The following is a 24,540-nucleotide window of genomic DNA, read 5'->3' on the forward strand; positions in this document are numbered from 1 at the left end:
TGATATGTATTCATGGGAGAAGTTCATGAATATTTCGGTGACCAATCTTGTTTAGGTCTGTATTATTCGCTCTCTCTCTTTTTCTTTTTATGGATAAATGAAATAAATTTAAAGGCCGCGCCACTGAAGTCTGCATTCTCTCTTTGCCTTCAGAATCCTCTTTAATACAGCTTAGGATATCTTATGAGCTTTTAGCATCTGATGGATGATTGCTCGTCTTTCGCATTGCCTTCAATCTGTTTCTGTTTCTGTTTCGAGCTTCCTGAACCTCCATTTCAAGCCCTGTTAAACGCATTAGGTTCATAGCCATCGTGTTTTTGCACAAGGTGCTCGTCTTGTTGATCTACCATAACTCCCTACTTCTTTGATCTCTTTCTCGAGTTTTGATTTATGCATTACTAGCCTTGCTAGCTATGTCAGGAACCACGGTGCCATCATCCTTGATCTTCACTTCAGACCTCGAGGTTAAACCTTTGGGGAAAAAAGCTTCTCATCATCATTCACATTTCTTCCACCACTAGCTTGGTTGCTTCTGCCATTTTTGCAACAAAAAGCTTCTCATCATAAGTCCTTTTAACTCCATTGTTTCTTTTGCCATTTTTGCTACAATTCTTTACAGTCATCTGATATGATCCTCTATATCTTAGGAAATCTCAATTATTTAGTTATCTTTTATTTCACCATATCTTTTCCATATCTTTGTTTTTCTTATTCAATAAGTTAGGGTAGTAGTATTCTAGTATTATAAATAGGAGATATTGTATTCATTCATTCAATCAATTAATGAATTATTATTTCTCCCCAAAGATAACTAATGTTTTCCAATCCTAATTTGGATTCCCTCCGCCGATCCCGATTGGACACCGGAGTATTCTATCGCCGACTAGTTATCGCGTTGCAGATTCCACCACAGATGAGTTCCTGATATCAACTTCGATCAGCTGAAGCGTTGCTATCTCTCCAATTTCACACGGGATATTCCTCAACTTATCGCATTCAAACAGAGTTAGGCGCTCAAGCTTGGGGAAATGAGAACTCTCTTGTAGAACAGTAAAGTTAAGAGACATAGTGGAGGAAGTAGTAGTGTATATTATTTAGGTAATATATATATAGTACAAGAGACTAAGCTAGACTATGTTATATAACCGATGTGGGACATAATACATATGAGATATTAGCACTCCCCCTCAAGCTGGATCATATATATTGATCATGTCCAGCTTGGTACAAAGTTTAGAAAAACGTTTCACAGGCAACGGTTTTGTGAAGATATCAGCAATCTGGTTGGCCGATGAAGTGAAAGGAGTAGTAATTGTCTGATTCAAAACACACTCTCGAATGAAATGACAATCGACTTCTATATGTATAGTCTTATTATGAAAAACTGGATTATTAGCAATGTAGATTGCAGCTTGGTTATCACAATGCATAGGTAAAGGTTCTTTGAAAGTGAACCCCGGTTCTCCAAGTAGATTCTTGACTCCAATAATCTCAGTAGCAGTATGAGCTATAGCTCTATACTCAGCCTCAGCAGACGATCTCGCAACAGTATGTTGTTTCTTACTTCGCCAAGTTATTAGGTTTCCTCCCAAGTAGGTGCAATATCCAGAAGTAGACTTTCTATCAGACTTAGAACCGGCATAATCAGCATCAGAATATCCTTCGATGTTTAGATGACCATTCTTTTTAAATAACAATCCTTTACCGGGAGATTTCTTGATATATTGAAGAATTCGAATAGCTGCATCCCAGTGAACTTGCTTAGGCTTATCTAGAAACCGACTGACCAAGCCAATTGTAACATCCCACTTTTTTTAACCCTAATTTTTGAGATGTGAAAATTTTGCATTTAATGCTTTTAATGCTATGAAATATGTGGATGAAATTATGAGTAATTTATTTCATGATTCCTTGTGACCTAATTGCGATTTGGAGTTGAGATGGAGTTGAATAGTCAAACTTGTTGAATATATGACGTGGCTATTGAATAGTCAAGATTTTGGAAAATATGACGTGGCCGTGGAATGGTCAAAGTCGTTGAAAATGTGACGTGGCGGTGAAACTAGAATGGTGGATTTGTGATGTGAATATGTGAATATTTTTTATGCGGGGGAAATAATATTGTGGTGAATTATTTTCCTAAGGGATGAGTGAGAATTAAATAGGAGCATTATTTATTTTATTGGAGTTTTCGACCCCTCCTATTTATTGGAGGAGGAATTCTATTTTCTTGGATTTAATTATTGCTTGGGATAATTATCCAAATTAAATCCAAAGTCCGATTATTCCTTATTTCTCCATGAAAATTTCGATCCCTATATTTATCTAAGGAGATTTTCGAAAATCTCTTATTATGGGAGAAGGGATTATTTTTATTATATTATTTGATCCCTTGTTTATTCTCTTCCATAAATAAATTCAAATATCCTAGCATATCTTGCCATATCTAAGAAGATCTTGTCATATCCTATTTAAATTAGGATTTTAATTTGAATCCTTGTGTAGAGATTCAAAAAGTCACGCCTATTTCATATGGATTGGGGAGTTTATTATTTTATTCTGCTCCGTGATATTTTATCCTACTCCGTGAAATATTCAAATTAAACCATAGGCTAAATAAATAGCCTAAAAATTCGAATTCCCTATTTTCCTCTTCAAATTTTCGCCAACTACAACTACCATATCTCCTCAAATCTTTTATTTATTTAATTGTTGGATTAAATCTTGCACTCTATAAATATAAGAGTGAGAACCTAACCCTAGCACACCAAAATCACGCCCCCACTCCCAAAATCACGTCTCTCTCTTTCTCCCCACTCTCTCAAAATTTTCTTCTACTTTCTCCAATATTTCTTCATCTTTTGGAGAAGAATTGAAGTTGAAATTCAAGAATCTTTGAAGAATCAAGGCTACTACTTTGGTTGAGCTAATAAATTAAATATGATATGATCGTTTGAAACATCAAGTGGAGTTGTGTCTTCATACATGTTCTTCACTTTTCTCTTGGTTGCTTCCGCTAAACATGAAACTCAGTATCATCGTTTTTGAACTATTTCGTTATTGCTTAGAATATTGAGACATAATGCGTTTTGTTGGATTTATATTAAACCCTTGCCTTTTGAGCATATTCCATGATATCTATCCATGATTATTTTCTTGATTAAGCCGTTGACCTATTGCTTTAATAGTGCATTTAATACGTTGGTCAAACCCCTTTAAGTGGAACCCTAGCCTATGTTGTGTTGTTTTTTAGTCTGCCTAGGTAGCAGTCGCCGCATTTATTATACCTTAGAATGACGGGCTGTTACACCAATAGCAAAGGAAATATCTGGCCTTGTTACTGTCAAGTAGATAAGCTTTCCCACAAGACGTCTATACTTAGCTTTATCCTCCAAGAATTCTCCACTATCATCCCAAACACTTGGATCAACTTCCATAGGAGTATCAACAGGCTTTGTTCCAAGTAATCCAGTTTCTTTCAGTAAATCTGTAGCATACTTTTGCTGAGATAGAGACACTCCAGAACTTCCGTGTGCAATTTCAATTCCCAAGAAATACTTAGGACGCCCCAAATCCTTGATAACAAAATGTTGCTGCAAATATTTCTTAGTTTCCTCAATTCCACGAACATCACTTCCAGACATGAGTATATCATCAACATACACAATGAGAATGACAATGCCCGATGCTTGATGTCGCACAAAGACCGAATGATCAGACTTACATTGCTTGAAACCAATAGTTCCAAGAACACCACTGAACTTATCAAACCACGCCTTGGGACTTTGTTTAAGGCCATAAATTGCCTTTTTGAGACAACAAACCTTAGTAGCATCTTTGTGGTCCACTGAACGAGATCCGTGCTATCAATTAGCAGACTTTCGGTTGGCAGAATTCCCCTTCAATTGGTTCCCACTCGGGTCCATGACCGGCGTGTCGTTTCAGTTTGAGCACTTGAAGATTAGGCAGCCATCCAATCATTTCCATATCCTCCCACGGAAATCTGCACCCACTTTGAATTAAAAGTGGAATTAAAAAAAAAAAAATCCAACTTTGAAATGTCGAATATCAATCAAAAGAGTTTAAAGTCTTTGCCGCGTTAATAAACGTGGTCCCTGAGAATTAACTTATATCTACACCGATGTAACTATATATGGCTGAAAATTCAGCGTATTAGTTATTGACAATTCCACCTTAAAAATGTAGTAAATTCTCAAGTCATTATAGGATACTGATGCATTAATTGCATCTAGATTACTAGCTGTAAGCAGTTTTCTTCTGCATGCCAATCTTATTTTTGAGCAAATTAGTAAATATTTGTGGCTTATTAAGGGATCGATCAACGAAGGCATTTTACAAGAATAGTCTTCTAATTTTATGTTAAGGGCCCAATACGTGATAGTTCATGGGCCGATTTGTTAAAGCCCAATTAAGAATAGTCTAGTTCTAGCTTCTAAATTGGAAATGGATGTCTGCAATTTTCTTATGTTTCGGCAAGAATAAAGGACATGTTTTATTGGGAGGAGCAAAGTGGATTTTAGTAAATACTCCTTCCGTCCACGAAAATTCGTCCCGATTTGACCGGGCACGGGTTTTAAGAAATGTAATGGAAAATGAGTTGAAAAAGTTAGTGGATTGTGGGTCCTACTTTTATATATTAATTTTATAATAAAATGTGAGTATGAATGAGTTAGTGGAATATGGGGTCCACTACTAAAAATGGTAAAAGTGAAATGGGACAAATTTTAGGGGACGGATGGACAGAAATGGAAAACTGGAACAAATTTTGTGGATGGAGGGAGTATGTTATTCTACTTGAAGGTGAGCTACTAAAGTCCTAAGAACATCTGCAACGAGGTGGATGAGCTGTTACAGAAAGATGAAAAAAAGCAGCCCATATATCCATAGTACTTTGTCAAAATTTATAAATGAAACTATTTAATTAAATGACATACTAATTCATTGAACTAAACTAATTAATTAAATTATATCAATAGTCGAATTTATTTAAATAATTTTTCATTGAGGTAAGTGACTATTTAATTTTTCACACAATTTGACTTCGCATTCTTACTAAATGGACTTTACCTAATGAAAGGTATGAAAATACATATACTAAGACAATAGCCTTGGTATTGAATACCATCCCTCCCCCCAAATAAAAAAAATTACAGAGCGTTATTTGTGGATGAGAATGGAATCATATGATGTATATTTTCATGTTTATTCACATCATAAGATGGATCAAATTTGTGTGTGAATTAGACTAATAACATTAAACAAATATAGAAATTAAATCGAGATAAAAAACATTTAGTTATAATTCTCTTTCAATTCATTCATTAGACTCTAAACTTCGATATTTAACACAATAACAAAAACCAAGTAACTAAACCCAAAGAGCAAACCACAAAAATCTAAAAGATCCACAACATTTGATAGAAAAAAACTTAGAACAATATTCCAATCTTCAATCTCAGAGATTGTATAGAACCAAGTCTTGATCATCTTATTTGAGTCTACTATAAATGCGTCTATATTATGATGCACTATCAAATAACACTAACGGATGTGTGTCTGACGATGATGCCGAAGCATTTTTGTAACTGTTCGTCCATGTGTACTCAGTGTCTGAAATCATTGCGGACATATCTTCAAAAGATCTCACATCTTCTGATTCAACGTTAACACCACTCGACATTTCAGACATCCTAAAACTTTCCAATTCAGTAACAACTTCTTTCATAGTTGGTCTCATTCTCCCTTTCGAGTGTAAACATCTTTGTGCAAGATTTGCAACTAGGGTCACCTCTTCCTTTCTTCCATGCTCCCGTACTTGCGGATCTAAAATCGTGTCCATACATTCTTCTTCCATGCATACAAGGAACCGAGTCGCTAGGCCTCTTTCCTCTTCTGTTTTATCAAGAGATATTGGCCTTTGCCCAGTAAGAAGCTCGACAAGAACTACCCCAAAACTATAAACATCACTCTTCTCTGTGAATTGACTAGACCGAAAATATTCTGGATCTAAATATCCAAACGTGCCTTTAACCAGAGTAGTTAAGTGAGTCTGATCTGTAGCAATGGACCTCGATGTTCCAAAATCGGATACTTTGACAACATATTTTTCATCTAGGAGAATATTACTAGACTTGATATCCCTGTGATAAATAGGCACAGAAGATGCAGAGTGTAAGTACGCTACCGCCCCTGCTATATCTGCTGCAATTTTCAAACGCATGTTCCATGTAAATGGAAATTCACTAATTGGATCATGAATTAGATCAAAAAGTGTCCCGTTTGGCATGAATTCATAAACAAGCAGAGGAACCTCAGTCTCCAAACAACACCCCAATAGTTTGACCACATTCCTATGATTTATTTGCGATAGTATCACCACTTCATTTATAAACTGTTCCAACTGATTCACCTCAACCAACTTTGATTTTTTAATCGCAACAATCTTACCATCATATAACATTCCTTTATAGACCGTGCCATGCCCTCCTTGTCCAATAATTCTGCTCTCATTAAAGTTATCCGTAGCCACTTCCAACTCTTTTGCAGGGAAAAGTTTTGTTTTTCCAAGTGCACCTTCATTCGTTTGCTGTTGCAAGAGAAGGCCACCATTTCGTTTGAAAAATTTATCTTTCATAATTTTTTCCTTTCTCTTTCGCAACAATTTATACAACCAGAAGAACACTGAGACTAGAAGCAGAAACCCCATGCCAGAGCCTATACCTACATGCAAACATAAGAGTGAGAAAATTAACAAAATATTTACAGATAAGTAAAACTCAATGAGCAGCATATATGATTGATATGAGAGTTTGAACATTATATTGTTACCTGTCAAGATAATCATCTTGGCTTTGGATGGCGGCTGCGGAATGCAACCTGTGCCATATCTTTTCCCATCACCAATATACCCTTTCGGACACAAGCAGTGAAACGTCCCCTGGCCGTTTTTGCAAATTGAATTTGGGACGCATGTATTAGTTGAATTATCAGCGCATTCATCAATATCTGCTGGATACATAATCACTAGTTGTAATTTGATAAAGCATAGTACTATATTTGTAGGCCAATTTCCAAATAAATCATTATATATAGCATAACGAGGCAAATGATTTAACCTTGGCAGCCTGGATTGAGGTAGGGATTTCCTGTGTATCCTTTGGAGCAGTTGCAAAGGTATCCTCCAAGCGTAGCATTAAAATCAACACAATCACTATTATCTTGGCATACAAAATTAGTGAGATGCCGTGCTTCTTTGCAATTCAGTGCTCCAATCCTCCAATCCAATGCCATGCTTGGCCAAACATTAAGTCGGATCGGGTTTGAGTAATTCATTAAGTTGAATATCCTACCATTACGATCATTTGCATTTAATTTTTCAGTGTATTGAATGAAGGCGTAGCTGCAAGAAATATTGGCACTTGTCCGTTCACTGAGATCAGTCAAATTTGATTCAAGGTAAGTTGTACCTGCAAATGATCCAACACATACTTCACTGTCTACTTATGTAAATCTCTGTAATATACTAATATATTTTAGTTCAAAAGTGATTTTCTGTTTTTTAAATTTTGTTGTACTAGAGAATGCATAGTCAAATGTATAACTGATGGTGTCTGTTGAATTCTGTGTAGAAACAATACATCAACTGATTATTACCTCTTGGAATTGGAGCTCTGCAACAACCATCTCCTGCAAAAGATGTTGGTCCATAATCGCACACTCTGTAATAACGGCCATCATAGAAGTCGGAGCAAATGGCTGCGCAGCTGCTGCGAATAGAACTTTGTTTGTCTTCTCTAATAACCCCGACAGCCATAACATTGCAGCCAATGGCGGTGATCCAGTTGTCATCTGAAAATCTATATTGCGTTTTTAACAAGTCAATTGTTAATCTTGGCACAACTTGATAGTCTGACCAATTGTTGCAATTTGAAGATAGGTTCATGTAGTTGACAATGATTTTCGATGAGTTCAGCTCGGCAATTTCAGTGTTCAAAAGACGGAGGTAGGGTTTCTCGGGGTTGGTGTCCTTGTTGCAAACAACTTCAAAATATGGCTCCAAGTAGCAATTGGGACCCACACCAAATGGAAATGGAATCGATACTTTCCCACATTGATCCATGCATCCACGTTTGGCAATTAAACTTGAAGAGGAAATTTCTGGCAAAGAAGCAAATGAGGTGAGGCAAGTTACCACAAGCATTGAGGTGTTAGAGAACTAAACTTGATGTGTTGAAGTTCAGTCTATTGAGAAAACTTGAAATGTACTTACTTACGTAAAACTTTCAAACTTATAGTTCATTCGAAACAAAATGAGCTTCCTCTACATAAATTTAGATCCAAAACGGAGGGAGTATTACTTTAATATAGATGTATTAATATTTGTACATGTAGGTTCATCCAACTAGTTCATTCCTACACTAGTATAAATTGAATGACCCTTGTAGTTGTACTCTTTTATGCAGTAGTATTCAGTCAAGTACTCCTTCCGTTCCATGTCAATTGAGTCATTTCTCTATTTTGAGAAGTTCCAAGTTAATTGAGTCATTTCTATTTTTGACAAAAAGTAATCATCACTCTTATTTATTTAAAATTCTCTTCATCTCTTGTTGTTCTTCTTTTTAAATATCTCCACATAAATTTCCAATAGTTCTGTATAAATCATGATCAGTTTTTACAAAACATAGTGTTGATCAAACCCTATTGTAACTTGTAAGTGTGTATCTATGATTTATAAATGAATAGAAATGGGGAGAAGGGAAACTAACTCTGGCATCCTCCCGGTAAGTAAGGATTTCCCTCGTACCCTTGCACGCAGCTACATGTGTATCCAGCTGTAACATCACCATAATAGGGTTTTTTGTAATCAACACAAACACTCTTTTCGTCTATGCATGCGTAAGTGTTGGAATTCTTAGATCGGCTGCAGTTCTCAGCCCCAACGAGCCAGTCCAAGCGCACTACCGGTGGCCTTATTGCAGATACCCAGTCATCATTTACCAATGCCGTTGAGCTATTGAGGTAGTACAAAGGATATGAAAATATGGTTTCATTCCATTTTGCCTCCTGGATGAAGGCATAGCTGCATGGGAAAAGCTTTTCACGTAGTGATTTTCTGCTCACGTCAATAAGTTTTGCTTCCAAGAAAGTTGCTCCTGTGACTCAAATTTAAATTTAAGAAATAGTTTTAATGCGAAAATATTGAATGAAAAAGAAAAATAATCATATATAGTGTTAGTGAACAGTGGAACTTCTAACATTTTGTAGAGAAACAAAATTCAGAAATAGGAAAATGATAAAAATGGAGGGAGTACTAAAAATATATGAGTTAGGGTTTTTGAAATATTTACTTTTTTACTTGGAACTAGTAATATAATATTCATTTCTTTCTATCTTTCGAGGGGAGGAAAAAAACTTATCTGATCTTCAAAATTACCGGTGAATAGTTCTTGATAGCAACAGCCATTATAGTGGCAATCTCCGAAGCCGGCAGCACTCTTTTCAGCACAAAACGCCGAACAGCCGCCGTAGTCGAAAGTTCCGTTGGATTGCAGCACCATATCATCACACCCGATGGCAGTGAGCACGTTTCCATCCGAAAGCATATAGGGAGTTCCCGACAAGTTCATAGTCATACTATGTTGTTTGCCCGTTGACTGATCATAGCAAGCTGAAATCATAAAGGGGCTTTTGATCCGAATGTAAGTTTGATTGAGATTGAGTTCAATCACTTCTTTCTTAATATTATTAATGGAGAGGTAAGCTTTTGGAGGGTGAGTGGAAGAATCGCAGTTGATGTCAAAATATGAGTTGTGGCTGCAATTTGTCCCGACCCCGAATGGATATGGAATCACCATATCCCCACACTGGTCCAGGCATCCCGAGAGTAGTGATGGTGGGAGAACTAGGAAGATAGAGATGATCAGTTGCAGAGGTGACATAATGAATGTGTTTTGTCGAATGATTGTATGGTAATGGAAGTGTATAAGTGAAAAACGCTTGCCTTAAAATATCTCACTACTTGACTTGGGAGACGACTTAGACTATTAAAGTATATTGATTTAGTCTAGTAGCACCCATTGGAATATTTCAACCCTAAACTTAAAAATTCGAAGGATACATGGAAATATCAGTAGAGGATATCGATAGGGAATTAAGAGAGGAGGAAACTATTTAATTTGAAAATGGATTTGATTTTTCAGAATTAGATACTCCCTCTGTCCCCCATCATATATCTCACTTTGGACCGGCACGGGTTTTAAGAAATTCAGAGAAAAATGAGTTGAAAATGTTAGTCGGATGTGGACCACATCTTTATATATTAGTTTTATAATAAAATGTGAATGGAAGTGGAGTAGTGGAATGTGAGTTTCATTACCAAAAATAGTAAAAATAAAGTGAGTTAATTAATAAGGAACATCCCAAGATAGAAAACTAGGGCACGTGATAAAAGATAGAGGGAGGGAGAACTAATTTTTAATTTAAACAACGTCGTGTTTTTAAAGGATTGGTGCCATGTTAAATCCAATTTTGTGATATCAATTTAATTTGTACGATAATTTGAATTGTGAAATTATCACAACAATATTCAAATGTATCTATTATTCCACAAAATAGGTAAGGTAAAAACCAAAACCAAGTTTGTAACGCCCAACTTTTTCAAACCCTAATTTTCGGGTTATAAATTTTTTGCATTAAATGCCTTAAATGCTATGATATGTGGATTATTTGATGAGTAATTTATTGCATAGTGTCTTTGTGACCTAATTGCGTATGAGATTTGAGATTTAGTTGAATAGTCAACTTGTTGAAATGTTGACGTGGCTATTGAATAGTCAAAGATGGAAAATATGACGTAGCCGTTGAAAGGTCAATGCGATGAGAAAAGAAGAGGAAATATGGAGATGATTGATTGGGTATGAATTTTTGATGCAGAGAAATATAATTGTGGGTGAATTATTTTCCTAAGGGATGAGTGAGAATTAAATAGGAGCATTATTGAAATATGTGGAATTTTCGGCCATCATGTTTATTGGAGAAGAAATCCTATTTTTCTTGGATTTAATTATTTGTTTGGGATAATTATCCAAATTAAATCCAAAGTCCAAATACTCTATAATTCCTACATGGAATTTTCGAACCACCACTATGATTTTTCCCATGAGATTTTCGAAAATCTCATTTATTGGAGAAGAGGGAATTATTTTATTATTTGATCTCTTATTTATTCTACTCCATGAATAAATATAAATATGCTTAAATATCCCACCATATCTTGCCAAATCTAAGAAGATATTGCATATCCTAATTAAATTAGGATTTGAATTTATTCCTTGTTGGAAGAGGAAAATACACGCCACTTTTGGCTATAATTGGGGAGATTTAATTATTTATTCTTGCTCCGTGATATATTATTCTACTCCGTGAAATATTTGAATTAAATCATAGGCTAAATAAATAAGCCTAAATTTTCGAATTCTCCTAAGTCTCAACGGCTTCAACGCCAACTACTCCTCAAATCTCTCCATATCTATCCCAAATCTTGATTTATTTAATTATTGGGATATTATTATTGGCACTCTATAAATACATGAGAGATTCTAAACCCTAGCACTCACAAAACCGGCGCCCCACTCCTCTATAATTTTCGAAAATTACTCCCCCACTCTCTCCAAGTTTTCTTCAAGATTTCTTCATCAATTGAGAAGAATTCAAGTGAAATTCAAGAGATTATTGAAGAATCAAGACTAATTCCTTGTTTCTACCGTTCGTTCTTTTGGAAAAGGTACTTTAATTATTGATCTCCTCTTCTTCTACCGATTAATCGGTATTCTTGAGTCCACATGCATTTAGATTGAGTGAAGGGGAATTAAATTGATGAATTTTGGGATATAAAAGTTCCCCACTCCCTTTTACAAACGACAAAGACCATATATGAGGACTAAAAGCTGTTTGGTCTTCATAGTGGTGGTCCTGGTGGAAGATTGATGATGGAAGACTCTCATTCACCATAATGGTGTATTTATTTGTAGACCATTGCTTAGTAGTTGAGAGAGAATTTGTATTTACCTCTTACATTTTTATTATGTTTAGGGCCTCATTGTTGTTTTAAACATATTATTTTCGCTATTAACATCAAACTAATGGACCCTTACTTCATTTAGAACTTCTACAAGTCATTTTACATTCCAGTCAAATGAGGGTTGTGTTTAGAGCATCCATAATGGATGCCCTAGTGGAAGTCCTAGTGAGAGCCCTAGTGGTTGCCACATCATCATGCCCTATCTTTCTGCAATGGTGGAGCCCTAGTGCATGCCCTATCTCTTATCCACTTTTCATTTCAATTTTAAATCATTGTTTTTTAATTTTATTTTTAATTACTATAAAATACCAAAATATATTATTTTAAACACCACAAATGCAAAAAAAAAAAAAAAAAAAAAAAACTACATTACTTAATTTAAAAGTGGAACTACATCATACTTAGCTAAAAAAAACTACATTAAAACTAAAATACTAAAAAAAAGAAAAAACCAAACTAATCATCTAAATTTTACCTTTGGGCCAAATTCTTGATCATATTCTTAGTCCTCTGTCGGGCCTCCGGATCGGTTTCTTGACAAGGCTGTTTTGGGCGTCAAGTATAAACCTATACTCAACCACCTCGCGGTAACCTCCGAACTCCTCGATCGCCCTGTCCATGAGCTGAACAGATGGAGGAGGCGCAGCCTGCGGGGGGCCGCTGATCCAGACGCGTCCGCCTTCGCCTTCCCTTTGGCCTGGGCTTTGGCAGCCTTGGTACCAATGGGACGTCTAAAAGTAGACGTAGGCGTGCCGGAACTCCCTTCCGGCTCAGCGTTCAGATCCACAGGAGAGATGGGCCGCTGCTCGTGTAATCGCCAGCAGGCGGTGTTCTTCGTCCGCTTCGGAGCCGAGGATCCAACCGGTATCCCTCCGTTGAACTTCCCCTTGTCCTTCAAGATCAGCCAAACATGTACAGCTTGAACTGCCCGAACTGCTGTTGGTACTCGGACAACGACTTGTTGAGGACATCCTCCATGCTCTCACCGCTAGCTCTTCCGTCCCTGTTCCTGTTGTAGATATAGCAGAAGTTGTTGACGTGGACCTTGATCCGATCCCAACACTTGCGCAGCTGAACCTTGGTCCGCTTGAACGCCCACTTCGGTTTCACCTCGTTGTAGCGTTCCTCAATGCGATCCCACATCCTGGCCGAAGTCTGGTTGTTGGAGGCTATCGAATCCTCCGATACATCGACCCAACACTGAGCCACCTTCAGTACTCATCCAACTCGTAGTCAGTACGCCCTATTGCGTACTCCTCGTTCGGCTCGTCGTGTGGGAGTGGGACTGGGACCGATGGCGCCTTTTCTTCGGCAGCGGCCGCACAGGGGAAGGAGATTGCCAAAGAGGCTTTCGGATCGATACTCCTCGGTGCCAAAGAACGGATCGAACTCAGAGTCGGAGACGAAAGTGGATCCCACAGATCCAGGCGTCTCAACCCGGTAGTCTTCGTGGCCGGGCCACCGGGCGCCGCCGCCGCCTCCTCCTCCAAACATCGGCATATCGTCGTCGACATTATTCGGGCTCGGGTATTGACTCGGATCCATTGTTGAAAGTGTGGATATTGAGAGAATATAGAAGAGAAAGTGAAAGGTTTGGTGTGTGAAAAGTGAAGAAAATGGAGTATTTATAGTGGTTTAAATTAGGGTTAAATAATAAATAAAAAAAAAAAAGGCTCGGGTTCGGGCGCGCCTCTGCAATGGGCACCCGAGCTCATGCCCGATCGATCGTGCTCGGGATCGGTCGCGACCAAACTATCGGTCGCGTTCGGGCGTGACCGAGGGCTGCAATGGATGCCCGACCACGCCCGAGCCCGATCTCGGCCGATCGGGCGCGCGATCGGACATCTATTGTGGATGCTCTTAGTTTTACGCTCCCTGCAGTTGAACACTTGTTAGAAATCATATATCTAGAATAAGCTAAACCGTCTCCTATTTTAATTTTTTTAATAATACTTACTACTGAATAACATATGGGCCAGGGACTTCAGGGCCCGATACCGTGCAGATTTGTTAAAGCCCATGAGAGAGTAGTCTAGTTCTAAATTCTAAAGCCCAGCTAGAGTTTGCATGGGAAATGGACGTCTGCATGTTTTGATTATTTTACTTAATAATTATTTTACCCTCGCATGTATGCGACGGGACCATATTTATCAATCACTTGTAAAATATGACATTTACGATACCACTACTAACTAGCACACCATAATGATTCCTCCTACACAATATACTGAAACACACAGGGATCATAAAAGTCGTCAGAAAATCCATGCTCCCTTGGTGGTAGATTTGAAATGATTGTCAAAACGCAAAGGGAGTACACAACCCTCCGATCATTGAACCATCCTAGGATCATAAGCTAATGTTTATTCCGTATATATGTACATATATGTCTCTCCATTTTTTGATACAAATATTTTTTTTAGGACGATTGCACTTAATCTTCACCCTCATTATTCCTCAATTATAATGTCATACATGGCATATGATTTGGAAAAATGCATAAGAGAGCTTGGTAATGCAATGAGTAAAAGTTTGATCAAAGTAAGTACTCTATCTAGAAGATATATAACATATACATATGTGTTTTCTCAAATTGATATTTCTTTTATTTTGCATGTGCTTCTGGCACAAGCCATTCAAGCCTTGTCATACATCTATGGATGTGACTTGGTGCATGGCAATTTGCGACAGAGCATCTATTCGTGGAGAATATCAACATTACTATTGGTGGTCTTAGTCACGCGCATAGTCCAAATTTCGCATTAAGTTTCCAAATGATAACTTTATTTCTATATTTAGCCATTATTTATAGTCTATATTGAAATTTTGTTCAATTTGTTTGTAGAGACTCCAAGGGTCATATGATCCACCCGAGATTTGGGGAAGAGCTGAGTTCACGCCTGCCAGCGATGTATGGTCTCTTGGCGCCATATTTGCCCAAGTGTTCACCGGAAGACACTTTCCATATGCACACGAGGAGTTGCTAAATCAGCAAGAAGTGCTCTTTGTGAACATTGATGGGCAGGACATGACTTGTTGAATGTAAGTTTCATTTATTTGTTCATTTAGCATTATGTCTTTGAAATCCCCTAAATTTGAACTATTTTGCAGCGTATGCTTCAGTTGGTGGCACTTCAAAGGATAACTCTAGCAGAGGCACTAGGTCATCCATTTTTCAATGACGTTCCGGCAAACGAGATGCTATTACCCCTGATACCATGAATTAATATCCATAAGTCATTGCAATCTCATTATTAAAGTATTGTTTTTCTATTTTGTAGTGGTTTGGTGCATAATCCGGACTTGATTATTAATAGAAAATGCAATTTCAATCCTCCTTCACCACCAGCTATTTTTTTTTTCCTGTTTTGCGGTGTTTGGTGCATTCCTTGCCTCCTTTGCTTTTCTTGTCATGAGGTTAAGAGATTTTGTGACTAGAGAGTTTTGTTAACTGCATTTGGCTTAGAGATGACAAACCTCAATCATCTGGTACAAATCTGTGCATATATTCTAGTCTTTGTGGATGAAAACTATATGGATTAGTATTCCATTCATTTGCTACTATTTTGTGAATCTACTCTATTTTGATATGTATTTATTAGTACTCAATCTTGATATGTATTTATGTGTTCTCAATCTTGATGTGTATTCATGGGAGAAGTTCATGTCAATATTTTGGTGTCCAATCTTGTTAGGTATGTATTCTCTCTCTCTCTTTTTCTTTTTATGGATAAATAAAATAAGTTAAAGGCCGCATCACTGAATTGTATTCTCTCTTTGCCATCGGAATCCTCTTTAGTACAACTTAGGTAATCTTATGAGCTTTTAGCATTTGATGGATGATTGCTCGTCTTTCGCATTGGCTGCAATCTGTGATGGATGATTGCTCGTCTTTCGAGCTTCTTGAACCTCCATTTCAAGCCTTGTTAAGCGCATTAGGTTCATTGCCATCGTGTTTTGGCACATGGTGCTCGTCTTGTTGATCTACCATAACTCCCTACTTCTACGATCTCTTTCCCGAGTTTTGATTTATGCTTCATTACTAGCCTTGCTAGTCAGGAACCACGGTGCCATCATCCTTGATCTTCACTTCAGACCTCGAGATTGGACCTTTGCGGGAAAGAAGCTTCTCATCATCATTCACATTTCTTCCATCACTAGCTTGGTTTCTTCTACCATTTTTGCAACAAGAATCTTCTCATCATCAGTCCTCCTAATTCCATGGTTTCTTTTGCCATTTTTGCAACAATTCTTTACAGTCATCTTTGTAGATAGAGTTGCAATTTGCAAGCTAAGGAAAGCAACTTCTGCAACAACTATTTTATTATCTATAGAAATTGCAGTTTTGAAAGTTGCCGAGACCTTCCGTAACACCCGATGATCCTCGCACGCCAGTAAAGACGGTGGCATCGAGGCAGGACCCACACACCCGGGATGTAGAAGCTCCATATTCTGTATAACTTTCTTTCACATGTACTAAAGAACAAACTTCCAACCTCACAAAATTTTATACTTGGCTGTTAACAATATTACAATATCCTGATTGCAGGCAATATGTGTAATATCTCTTCTAAGATCCATGACCAGCATTGCTAAATAGCTGCCCGACCGAGTATCCGAACCCTTCACGTTCTTCCGGTTCAAAATGCCTCCAATCTCTGGATAAAATGTTCAGCTGCACTTCCTGCTTCTCATACGTTTCCTGATGACCCCGCGGGTATTGAGAGTGCTACTGGAGTTTGCAGTGCTCGATTACCATTATCGCCATACTGGGGCTGATGTTGGCGGTGTCTTTGTTCATGTGGATGAGACTGCACGCCACTGCTTGTTTGTTGCGGTAAGGACTGGGGATGACGGCTTGCTCTCCATCTTAAGTATTCCACGAGAAGTGAATTGGTGCTGATCGCGATCCCAAACCCAGTGAAGGAGGAGAGCAATACGGAAAGGATAGGATTGACATCGAGCTGCATGTGATTTCAACCGAGCAAGATGCAGTTATGATGTAAACTTTACGGATTAGAAGAACGAGATGGATTCGAAGAAAGAGACTCACCACGGCATAAAAAATATGAGCAAACAGAATCACTATTGCAAACTGGAAAGAGGCATAAGCCCATATGTAACTCTTGCTCACTGCAAATCATCAAATAAAAGCATTCTAATTAACAGAAACATTTAAGTGATTAATCCACATATAAACATGATTAGCTGGTGTAGATTGATGAAGAGCTTATGAAAGATTAATCCACATAAGAACTTGATCCCGGATTATTTAAACCAACGGAATAGCGTGAGAACGCACTAGTCAAGTAGCAGAATAGCGTGGATGGAAAGAAGCTTATGAATTTACCCATTGTAGATGCTATCATGGATGAAAGGAGACCTAACACGCAAGAGAAAGGTAATGAAACGGCCAGTGCTCGAGGTCCCAGGTCAGCTACCTGTGACGGAAGAGTCGTTAAATAACAAGTGATGAAGTCTAAAAGGAGTATCAAATCAACGACGTAAGGCCTGGGAGGGAAGTCTACACTGAAATGTACTTGAACAAGAAAACAAACGTTTTGCATCACTTGACGAAGATTCACACAGGATACGCAGGAATGAAAATATAACATATAAAAGAGGACTACCAGAAGCTGCTCCAGAAAGCAGAAATATGCAAGTGTGCTGACCATGATGAGAACGGGCACATCCTGCCAAAACCTGTTCAAAATTGATTACAAATCAAGCGGTGCTTTATTCGCAATCAAAATCAAATAGTTTTACAAATATTATGAACTTATTGGTTAAATAGGTTCATGTTAAGACCACATGTAAACAACACTCCCAAATGATCCGGATATGATGTAGTTAGTTATGAAATATAAAGATTGGTCGATCATTGGTAAAACATTAAGGATTAGCTTGCCTGTATTGAGTCGCTTCATTTTGTTGTGGTGCAACAGGTACTCTTCGTACAACATTAGGCGGATTTTGTAATTTCAGCAACGTTACTGGAAGGTTACGGACATCCTGCTTACAAACATCACAGGTCTTATTACCTTTGATGCTAAACCACTTCACAGCACACTCTTGGTGGGCAAGCGCAAGCTCTCCTTTGCAACTGCACTCCATCTTCAGCGTTTCACCCCCTTCTCCGAGCTCTATGAAACAAATTCTACAAACAGCCTCTTCTTCGGGAATGTCTTCCCCAGCATCTTCTATGTCTGTCGATAGTCAGAATGAGTTTACCAATACAATGAATTATAGTAATATGACATGACTAGTAAGTTATACACGTAACACGTCTGCCTTGTCCATCACCCTATTCTGAATAAACAAAAAGCTCAAATTACCTTACGTCATATATACAAGCTATTAACACTACTGGATTGCCTATCGTATAGAAGTTAGGATCAGCCATCACAAGAACTATTTGAAATCTCACGAGCATAAAATACAGAGATGCACATGTTATACCAGCTTCCGTTTCGGGAGATATATCCGGGGAGGCATTTTCCACTGTTGTAGGGTTATGGTGCTTTGATATTACACGTATCAAAACTCCAGATGATTCTGTTCGCCTCAAGCTTCTGGTTTTAACATTAACTGGAACTGAAAAAGAGCGTTTCATGAATTTCTTAGCTTCAGGTTGCTGTATGCAAACAAAGTTCAGTTAGAGGGATCGAAACAGAAACAGATATTTTCCTTTGGTATGTTAGGTGCGCATTAGGAGGAGATGAACTTACTAGCGTTTTCGACTGAAGATGCGCGTGACTTTCGACTGAGGGCTTAGGATCGGCCACTGCCATTGGTGTCACGGGCAATGAATGTACTGATTTTGTTGATGGGGAAAACAAAAGTTTGTTTAACGAAAATGATCTAGAAGTTGAAGGCTTGTCAGAAAGGGGCACGTCCGGCATAATAAGAACTGTTTTTTCAGTATCCTGCAACGGGATTTTACCCCTGAAGCTCTTCTGAGAAAGCATGTTCATAACGGATGATTTAAGTTTCGCCGAACTGGGTCTCGGAGGCAATCCCGCTCTGGTAGAACTGGGACTGGGGATGTCTATCCTTGTGAAATCGTACAATGCTGCCTCCAAAGACCTTTCGGGTATTTCCAAAGACGAGAGATTTGGGCGTCTAGGTGGCGTTAACGCGGCTTCTTCTCTTTCACATCTCTGATATCATTCATTTCAAAATTATTATTTTCATCACACTAATAACCTTACAACCCGGAATAAAAGAAATTGCATTTGCATTAACATTCTATAGAGAGAAATAGTAACATTTCAGAGTGCAGATATGGATCAACTAACACCGGTCTAACATTGAAGCTCTCTCATACACGATAGCAATGACCGAATACACATAGAGCCAAGATCAAGCAACTTATATAATCCAAGATATGGTTTCATCCTCACTGACTTTCCCACTGGACAGCCGGTTAAGCCGTCTCCCTCATTTTCATTTCATACCTCAATAACACATCATAACACAATAAGCCTTATTACAGCCAAGAATAAAAGTCTGAAAGCCTAATTCATGAATCATGATTCTCGGTACATAAAACGAATGGTTGTCGCACAGAATCTCAAACCCTCGAGTTTTTCCAAAACCAAATGAAAAGCAGATAGTAACACTGTAGATTGCAGAGTTAGTTGGTTCAACCATCACCAGGTCTAGCTTAAACAATAGCAATGACCGAACACGCTTACAGCCAAAATCAAGCAACTTAGACCTCATTATATAATCCGAGACAACGTTCTATCCCCACTTACTTCCCGCACATTCCCGATACCCTCTCCCTCGTTTTCATTTATACTCAAGAACAGCAAAACGCAATAAGCAACCGAATCAAGTTCACTTCTGCTTACATCAGAAGTGTGTGAGGATAACAATTTGTTCAATAAAACATCTCATAATTTCTAAACAATGAGATGTCATCCAAATTCCAATCAGCTCCCTCTCTAAGTCAATAGAGTAAGTTCACAAATATGGCAACCTAAATAAAACTCTAGAATCACTCACTTCACTTCCAAATCCAAACCTCACTTCAGATAAAAACTCAACCACCTAACAAAATTCAAACCAAATTCTCAACTTTTCAGAGTTACCAAACTAAAAATTCATAAAATCTAGCAAAACAAAATCCATTCATACAGAAATTCCAACACCTCAAAAACCCCCAAATTCAAATCTTCACAAAGAAAAACAAAAATTCACCTGATCATGGAGATTCAGCTCATCTTCTTGAGCAGTTTGATGCGATGTTCCAGAGCCACTAGCATCAGCCATGGCAGGTCGATTCAAGCAAAACAAGGAAGCATTTTAAGCTATAAATAAATCTGGTTTGGACATTGGTAGCTGTCATGGACTGTGAAAAGGAAAGGGGTCAACCAAATTCTGTTGAAGAGTAAAATTGAATAAAAAAGATGATGACTTTAAGCTTTGGAAGGTATGATGGAAAGCATGAAATGCTTCTTTCGTGAATTTTAAAATATTGAGCTGCATAAAAACAAATATTCATATGTAACCAAACTGGACTTAGCCATAAAATGGCATTTTAGTAAATTTAGATGGTATGACTATTAATGTTTCAAATAAGTCATTTATTGCTCAAACAATTTTACATTATTACCCTTCTATTTAATTCTAGTTGTTTTTTTTGTTGTTTCATTTCTCTAATCCAAATTTTACATTTTCATACGTATTTCTTTTATTAGATTCATTCATTCTTTAATTTTTTGTTTTCAAGAATTTATTTTTACACTGTTTTTTTAATTTAAGATTAAGTTTTTGTCCTTTTAGAAATGTTTTCCTATTATACCAAGTTGGAATCAATATTAACTAAGTTGTGACACGAAACTATTAATTATACTAAAAATATAGTGTATTATAATATAATTTCATATATCAATATACTAATAATTGTTTTATAGTTGTGTTTATATAATTTTCTTTTTTGTTTTTTATACTCCATTAAACACATTATATCAGGTTGCGACTTGAATTTTATTTTTAAAATAATAAAATCTTAAAATAGAATATTTTTTTTTTAAAATCACATGAAATTTCCCGTTTCCCTTGAGTCTACTCTCTTACAAAAACTAATCCTTCCCACATTATTGCATTAGTATATTAATCTATCAGCCTATAATATACTAAATGAAACATTATACATAATAGTTTATTATATTAATATACTTTCCAATTATAAATTGTGATATAATCTAATAATAATAGTAATTAATATTATTATGTTAATATAGATTAGAATATGTTAGAATTTTTTCAATTTAAATGAAATTGAAAACTATATTTAACTACCACACCATTCTTTATTCAAAATAATGTAAAACGCATAATATCAACATGAAATTTCTTTTTAAGAAACTTTTTACCGTATTTTGAATTACTACTTTGTTCTTGGCATACATGGATGAGGGTAGTTGTTACTTGCCATTAGTGCATTTTTTTTATCATGAAGTTGTTGTAATTGTATAGTTTTCAATAAATTGCAATTGCAAATGAATATTATACTAGATTCAATTGATAAAAAGTTCAGTAATTTAATTTAAATAGAAGAGATTATGCCAAATTTAATTTCCATTTAAAATAATAATTAAGAAATTTAAATAAAAACATTAAATGAAATGAAATATAAAGTTTAGTACTCCTTATGAAATAAATTGATTTAGGAACTAATTTGATACATGCTCTGTAGTTTAACGATCATTTATAATATTAACCCATGATTATTAATATAAATAAAAGTACGTATACAGACATTTCGAGTATTTTATGTAAATATGAAAAATAAAAGTATTATCACTATGCGTTGGTATTATAAATATAAGAAAGAATTAAATTAATTATCATTAACCTTAATAAATGTTGATTTTTGTTTATATAAATTTCATGCAATAAAAAATGAACCAATTGAATAAATTATAGTCTCTTCATATTTATATTTCATAACTAAGGGTACAATTGTACAAATAAAATTGATACTTTTTAGAAGTATTGATTTCAACGAAAATACATTAAATACACTATCTTTTATTAATATTTTATTTTAAAATATTGAGCTGCATAAAAACAAATATTCATATGTAACCAAACTGGACTTATATTCATTCTTTATCTTGGTTTATTACATGATGATGAAGTTTTGTCGGAATTCGGATTGACGGTGGCAAATATCGACTGTATTGGGCATGCTTGATTGCTTTTAATTTGATAGAACTAATTTGTTTTTTATTCCTTCCTATGTTAAGAGCATCTCCCGCGGCGGACGTCGCGGTAGGACGTTGTGGAACTCCTACCCGACGTCCGCCATTGTGGAGTAAAAGGTCGGACACGCCCGTCCCATTAGCCCATCGGATATCCTCGCGACGTCCTACCTGACGTCCGCCATTGTGGAGGGGGTCGGACGTTCCGGTCGGATGTCCGAGTTAAAATTTAATTTTTTAAAAAAAAAACTCTATAAATACGGCTCTATATATACGGCTCGTTAAATTTCGTAAATTTGAAACGTATAAATTGAATAATTGTGATTTTATTTTATTGCGGGAAGTCCTAGTGGAAGTCCTACATTGTGCAGTGGGATGGGAAGTCCTAGTGACGTAGCATGAGGTTTTTGTGGGAAGTCCTAGTGGGAAGGGCGCCACCGGAGATGCTCTAAACATATGGAGTATCAACTAAATTGAATCCCTTCTTTTTTCACTCATTTTAAAAAATCGTAAACAATAACTAAAATGGATATAATAAAATAAAAGCGAGAATAATAATATCAATTTGGTAGAACTAATTAATTTTTTATTCCTTCCTCTATTATATATCAACTAAATTAAATCACTTCTTTTTTCACTCATTTTGAAAAATCATAAAAAATAATTAAAATAGATATATATAATAAAATAAAAGCAAGAATAATAAAGATATGACTTTCTCTATATTATTCTTACTTTTACTTTTCTATATATCTATTTTAACTATTTATTATAATTTTTTCAAATTGAGTGTATAAAAAGACGTGACTCAACTTAATTGGAATATAGAGGGAGTACTACTATAGTTATTAATTTGGACATATCTATGGTTCTGGTGGTTTGATTAAGGTGGTTTGATTAAGTGTTTTATTTGGTAATTAGTTTAGAAAGTGGATGAGATGGGTTCACAATACTTATGGATATAGCTTTAAATCTAAATAAGAACTAGTTAGATAACATAAGTGTTTGTAGTAGATAGTAAATGAGATATTTACAATACTTATGGATATTGCTTAATCCAAATAATACATAAGTGCTTGATTCTATTGAACTACGTGGAGGATGTTGCATTGCTAAGCTACTACGAAATCAATCAAATGGTTCTAAAAAATGACCAAACATAATAGAGAAGTAAAATCAATAGTTACACAAACTCTAATTTCTCAACTCTTGTTTATTAAGTTGTTTAAAAGCTATAATTCAAACTAACAATTAAGTTTATACATAGTAAAAAATTCCTATTACTAAATGAAAAAGTAAAAATGAACCCAATTTCCAACTCTTCCTCCTTATTTGTAGTGCATTTCTTTTTCCCCCCTTTTTTCCCTATGTTTGTAACTTTTTCTTTAAATTAAGTAAATGTAGATTTATCTTTGATAAATAAAAAATACTAAAATATAAAAACTAAAATAAAATAGTACTCCCTCCGTCTGATTAAGAGTCACACGTTGATCGGGCACGAGTTTTAAGAAATATAAAGAAAAATTGGTTGAAAAAGTTAGTGGAATGTGTGACCCATTTTTTTATATTGGTTTTATAATAAAATGTGAGTGAATTGAATTAGTGGAATGTAAGACCTACTTACTATTTATGGTAAAATGAAGTGTGACTCTTAATTAGGAACGAATCGAAATGAAAAAATGTGATTCTTAATCGGAGACAAAGGGAGTAATTGTTAAAAAAGATAAGATGGGCTTCCCATAGCTCTACTCCTAGAACAAATAACTTGTGCAAGCGACATATGGGCCATGGGTTGTATACAATCCCATTACAACACAAGGCTTTCAATATTCAATCAACATAGATTTATAATGAGAGCCCAAACTGTGGAAAAGGATATTACTACTATTAGGTAGCATAAAGCGAGTTAATTAATTCTGACAATTAAAAGTGGGACAGGTTTTGATTTAGTTATTAATTCGAAGTTTAAGGATGAAAAAGAGGCTACGTGTTCTATTTATATCCACTCTAGTGTGACATCAAACACAATTAGAAAATTAATTAATTAGTTAGGGGGGTTGGCCGATAGTATATTTTCTAGAACTAAAGATGACTAATCAAGAACACATTGCACGAGAAAAGTGAATCGAATGGGCCAATGTCATATTCCTATGATAGGATATTGATACTTTTAATATAGTGAATATCCCTTTAGTTAGTTTAAGATTAAATAGTCTTATTCCCCTT

The 24,540-nt window shown here is 36.2% G+C and overlaps 2 protein-coding genes across 2 annotated transcripts; both read right to left on the bottom strand.

Annotated features, from left to right (window-relative positions):
* Window positions 1-5,414: 5,414 nt before the first annotated feature.
* LOC125219354 (wall-associated receptor kinase-like 1) lies at window positions 5,415-9,979 on the bottom strand. The gene is made up of 6 exons (XM_048121316.1): window positions 9,455-9,979; window positions 8,787-9,173; window positions 7,675-8,178; window positions 7,137-7,487; window positions 6,850-7,026; window positions 5,415-6,741 (listed from the first exon to the last, which is right to left on the bottom strand). The coding sequence occupies exons 1-6, from the start codon at window positions 9,957-9,959 to the stop codon at window positions 5,540-5,542; spliced, it is 3,126 nt and encodes a 1,041-aa protein (XP_047977273.1). The 5' UTR covers window positions 9,960-9,979; the 3' UTR covers window positions 5,415-5,539.
* A 6,556-nt stretch (window positions 9,980-16,535) lies between these two features.
* LOC125217979 lies at window positions 16,536-20,600 on the bottom strand. Its single transcript, XM_048119564.1, has 8 exons — window positions 20,306-20,600; window positions 18,829-19,260; window positions 18,560-18,734; window positions 18,009-18,306; window positions 17,731-17,803; window positions 17,451-17,541; window positions 17,154-17,233; window positions 16,536-17,064 (listed from the first exon to the last, which is right to left on the bottom strand). Exons 1-8 carry the CDS (start codon window positions 20,375-20,377, stop codon window positions 16,792-16,794), a joined length of 1,494 nt encoding a protein of 497 aa, XP_047975521.1. The 5' UTR covers window positions 20,378-20,600; the 3' UTR covers window positions 16,536-16,791.
* Between the last annotated feature and the right edge of the window lie 3,940 nt (window positions 20,601-24,540).

The sequence above is a fragment of the Salvia hispanica genome, chromosome 4, assembly GCF_023119035.1.
Source record: "Salvia hispanica cultivar TCC Black 2014 chromosome 4, UniMelb_Shisp_WGS_1.0, whole genome shotgun sequence".
Taxonomy (NCBI): Eukaryota; Viridiplantae; Streptophyta; class Magnoliopsida; order Lamiales; family Lamiaceae; genus Salvia; species Salvia hispanica.